This window comes from Solanum pennellii, chromosome 1 (genome assembly GCF_001406875.1).
Source record: "Solanum pennellii chromosome 1, SPENNV200".
Classification (NCBI taxonomy): Eukaryota; Viridiplantae; Streptophyta; class Magnoliopsida; order Solanales; family Solanaceae; genus Solanum; species Solanum pennellii.
The window spans coordinates 38,615,118-38,619,081 of NC_028637.1; the positions used below are offsets into that span (position 1 = coordinate 38,615,118).

At 38.5% G+C, this 3,964-nt stretch overlaps 1 protein-coding gene across 1 annotated transcript; it reads right to left on the reverse strand.

The window, feature by feature from the left end:
• Positions 1–202: 202 nt before the first annotated feature.
• LOC107020322 lies at positions 203–2,172 on the reverse strand. Its single transcript, XM_015220636.1, has 3 exons — positions 1,061–2,172; positions 735–964; positions 203–693 (listed from the first exon to the last, which is right to left on the reverse strand). Exons 1-3 carry the CDS (start codon positions 2,170–2,172, stop codon positions 203–205), a joined length of 1,833 nt encoding a protein of 610 aa, XP_015076122.1.
• Positions 2,173–3,964: the final 1,792 nt, after the last annotated feature.

Sequence of the window (3,964 nt, forward strand, 5' to 3'; positions counted from 1 at the left end):
TGTCAATTGATTCTTCAAGAGACTTTCCCACTTTACCAACTCCCAAAATGTACCCCTTCTTTCCATCACCAAAAGAGACACCTCCTCTCTGAAGTGTCTTGAGTGAGAGGAAATTTTTGATGTCACCAGTCATATGTTTTGAGCATCCACTGTCTATATACCAACATTGACTGCTGCTCCTCTCACTCACCTGCAACAAGAATCACTTGTTAAGCTTGGGAACCCATTTCAATTTGAGTTCCCAGAAAGCAGACCAGGGAGTGATCAGATTGTATCTAGTCCAACAGGGCAGTTTTTGAATCTTTCTAACAAAAGACTTTGGAGCAGAAACAGATTTTTTCTTTGAAAATCTATCAGTTGAAACATGTTTTGGGGGACCAGGTCTCTCTTTTGATACTCTTTGCCTTTCAGTATAATTAGAGAATCTTTCATGAGATTGTCTCCACCCAGTACACTCTCCCTTTAGATGCCCATTTTTACCACAATGAAGACACAGCAGATTGTCAGACACAAACACATACTTACTGTAAGGATTAAAGGGAGGAGTGATATTCAAACTTCCTAGACCTTTCTTATTGAAATTACTCTGATTTGTTGCACTTGATAGCAACTTAGAGGATTTTGTCCACTTAAGAGATTTTTCAAGTTCTTCCTTAAGTTGTTGCTCTTCTCCACAGCCAATCCCAGATTTTTCTCAGTGGTTTTCAGTTTTTCTTCAGTTTCAACTTGTTAACCATTTGACCTTCCATTTAGATTTTCAGCTTCTTCATTTTTCTCAGTCAACTGTTTTTTAAGTACAGTGTTGTTTGACTCTAGAGACATCATTTTATCTTCCATTTTCAACATTTTCTCCTCCAATTTAACCTTGTTTTCAGTTAAACTGTCTAGTTCAACATTCATAATGTCTCTTTCAGAGGTCAACTCACTTACTGAATCAATCATAACATTTGCTAATGTTCTTAAACTTTTAAGAGAATAATTATTCAGATCATGTTTCATATCAAGAAGAGTTACCTTGTCATCCTCTTCTTCATTTTCTGTATGAGCCATGAAAGCAAACATTTCATTGAATATGGTTTCCTCTTCATGAACCACCACCATAGACACGTCATTTGGTTCATCAAGATCTTCTGAGTCACTTGAAGAGTCTCCCCATGCAGCAAGAGCCTTTTTGACCACATAGTCAGCAGCAGCTTTGCGATCATTTTTACTAAGTACCAGGTCCCTTCTCTTCTCTTTTTCACTTCTTGGTTTTTGATATTCCTTATTTTCACTTTTGAGTAAAGTACACTCTCTAATAAAGTGCTCAGCTTTTCCACACTTGTAGCAAGTATCATTTTGAGTAGCAGTTCGAGGACCATTTGTTCCTCTTCTAAAACCTTTGTTCTTTTTCACAATTTTTTGAAATCTATTGATAAGATAAGCCATATCATCATCACTGGAGTCTTCATCAGATTTGTATTTTAGCATCAAGGACTTATCCTTTTTGACTTCTTTCTTTGACAAATCATGATTTCGATTCATCTTATGAGTCTTCAGATTTCCAATGAGAGCATCCATTGTCAGCACCTTCAGATCTTTAGCTTCAGTGATGGCATCAACCTTGCTTTCCCAGGACTTTGGAAGAATTTGAAGCACTATCCTGACTTGCTTGCTCATACTAATAGGTTCCCCAAGACTTCTCAACTCATTGGTAATAGAGGACAATTTTTTAAACATCTCATGAATGGTTTCTCCTTCTTTCATCTTGAAGTTTTCATACAAAGAGGTGAGCATATCTATCTTTGATTCTTTGACTTGTTCAAATCCTTCATGAGCAGTTTTTAAACAGTCCCAGATTTTCTTTGCAGACTCACAGGCTGAGACATGATTGAACTCATCAGGCCCTATCCCACAGACAAGAAGAGTTTTTGCCTTGTAGCCCTTTTCTATCTTCTTCCTGTCAGCTTCATCATATTTTTGTCTAGGATTTGGAACAAGCCTAGTTTTCTCTCCATCCTTTTCTTCTATCATCGGAATAAACGGTCCATCAAGTACGATATCCCATAGTTCACTGTGTTCAGCCATGAGGAAATCATGCATTCTAACTTTCCACCAACTGTAGAAATGTCCATTGAAACGAGGAGGTATGGTTGAAGATTGACCTTCTTCTAGATTAAGTGGAGCAACCATTCTTGAACAGATATCACTTCCTTGGTGTTAACCAAATAGAGAGTGCCCGCTCTGATACTACTTGATAGAATATATGCTTTCACTTATCAGTCAATGAAGCAGGTCCCTTGACACACTAACAAGCATGAATAGAAAGTAAATGCAGTTTAAACAACACAATGATTTTACGTGGAAACCTCCTCGCTTAAGGGAGTAAAACCACGACCTGTCTCACAGGATTTTCAATCGTTTTCACTAATCTTCACAAGCAAAAGTGAAACCCGATTACAACAAATGTGAGAAGAATTTTTTAATCTCACGTTCAAGCAATAATCTATATTGCTTGACAAGCCTAAGTAGAAGTAAATCTACCCACTAAGCTATCCCACCTAGACAACTTAGAATTTCAATACCACCCACTGATTCCTTTATAGATTCAGGAATAGTTTACAATGTAAGACCAAGAGAATATATTCTTAAAAAACTACGCTAAATGCTCCAGAGATTTTAGTTGTTGTCTGAATAATTCTGTTGTTTGATTTTCGATAGCCTTTGCAAGTGTTCTTGAAAATGCTTTATCAAGTTGCAAAAACTGAGAAATAATGTTTAGGAAAGTGACTTTTATATGGACAAGTCACTTTCCTTAAACTCTTTGCCATTGGCTGGAGAGGTCTGACTTTTTGACGCCGTTGGGAAATGTGCACCTACTTTCTCTACCTTCTCCAGCTGGCAGTCAACTGGCTTAGTCACATTGGGAGCCTGGTAACTTTACTAAGTCCCTGAGTTTGTTTCATCTTCAAAACTCAAGTAGGAAACCTGGTACCTTTACAGGGTCCCTGAGTTTGTCAAATCATCAAAACTACAAATAACACAAACCAACACCTAGGACTCGAAATCTAAATAGAGGGTTAATCCATTTACCTTGTTGAGAGGAGTGAACTGGGGACGGGACAAGCAGGGAGAGATTCCTCTACTACAAGAGGTTCGAACACCAACGGTAGTCAAGGAAACTGGGCAGCAAATCAAGAAACTTTCTATTCGGGAGTGTATTCTAAGTGTGAGACTATTAATTCTTAGAAGCTCTGTTCAAAATCTTCAAATCAAAAAATATCGACCCAAAATCTCTCCCACCGTTTTTCTTAAAAATCCGCCTCCACTTTTTCTAACACTAAGCAAGAATATATATGGGGGATTTTAGGGTTTCCAAAAATGGGAGGAAAAGGGCAAGGGCCAAAATTTGAATTCCACAAACCAATCCCATTTCAAAAGAAAAATTTAGAACGAGAAACCATTTTTAGTACAAGAAAATCCCCTATTCTCAGCCAAAATCCCAAGGACGAAAACGACGCGGGCGGCCTTGATTGATTTCCTATCCTTGAGGCCCGACGTGGCATTCACGCGTTCAACTCAAGAGCAAAAATCGTGGATACAAGGACACTTTTGCAAGCGGCTAGCAGGCGCAAGCTGTGCGCCAGAAAAGGGAAATTCACGTGAGGAGGACGACGCACAGACTGTGGATATTCTTTTCGCTCGCTCGCTATTGCCGAAGATGCGACTTCCGAGAATTGGCCCTTTTGGGTATGTGGGGAGAAGGAAAAGATATGGGTCGGGTCACAAGGTGTGATAGGTGGGATGGAAAAATGGTTCAAAAAAAAAAAAGGAATTGGGCTGGTAAATTAAAAAAAAGTCAGTTGATCAAAGTTGGGCTTGAATAACAGGTTTCTGGGAAATTGGCTACAGGCCCAAATTCAAGAGGTGGGCTATTGAAAGAGGACATAACTTGGTCTTTCTTTTATATATATATATATATATA

Bases quoted from the DNA above. Each gene is read 5' to 3' on its own strand.
- LOC107020322 (XM_015220636.1), bottom strand. From the start codon at position 2,172: ATGGTTGCTCCACTTAATCTAGAAGAAGGTCAATCTTCAACCATACCT. The intron at 965-1,060 runs GTTTGCTTTCAT...TTCTCTTAAAAG, and splicing joins GAAACCATATTCAATGAAAT to TTTAAGAACATTAGCAAATG. The intron at 694-734 runs GTTAACAAGTTG...AAAACCACTGAG, and splicing joins TCTAAATGGAAGGTCAAATG to AAAAATCTGGGATTGGCTGT.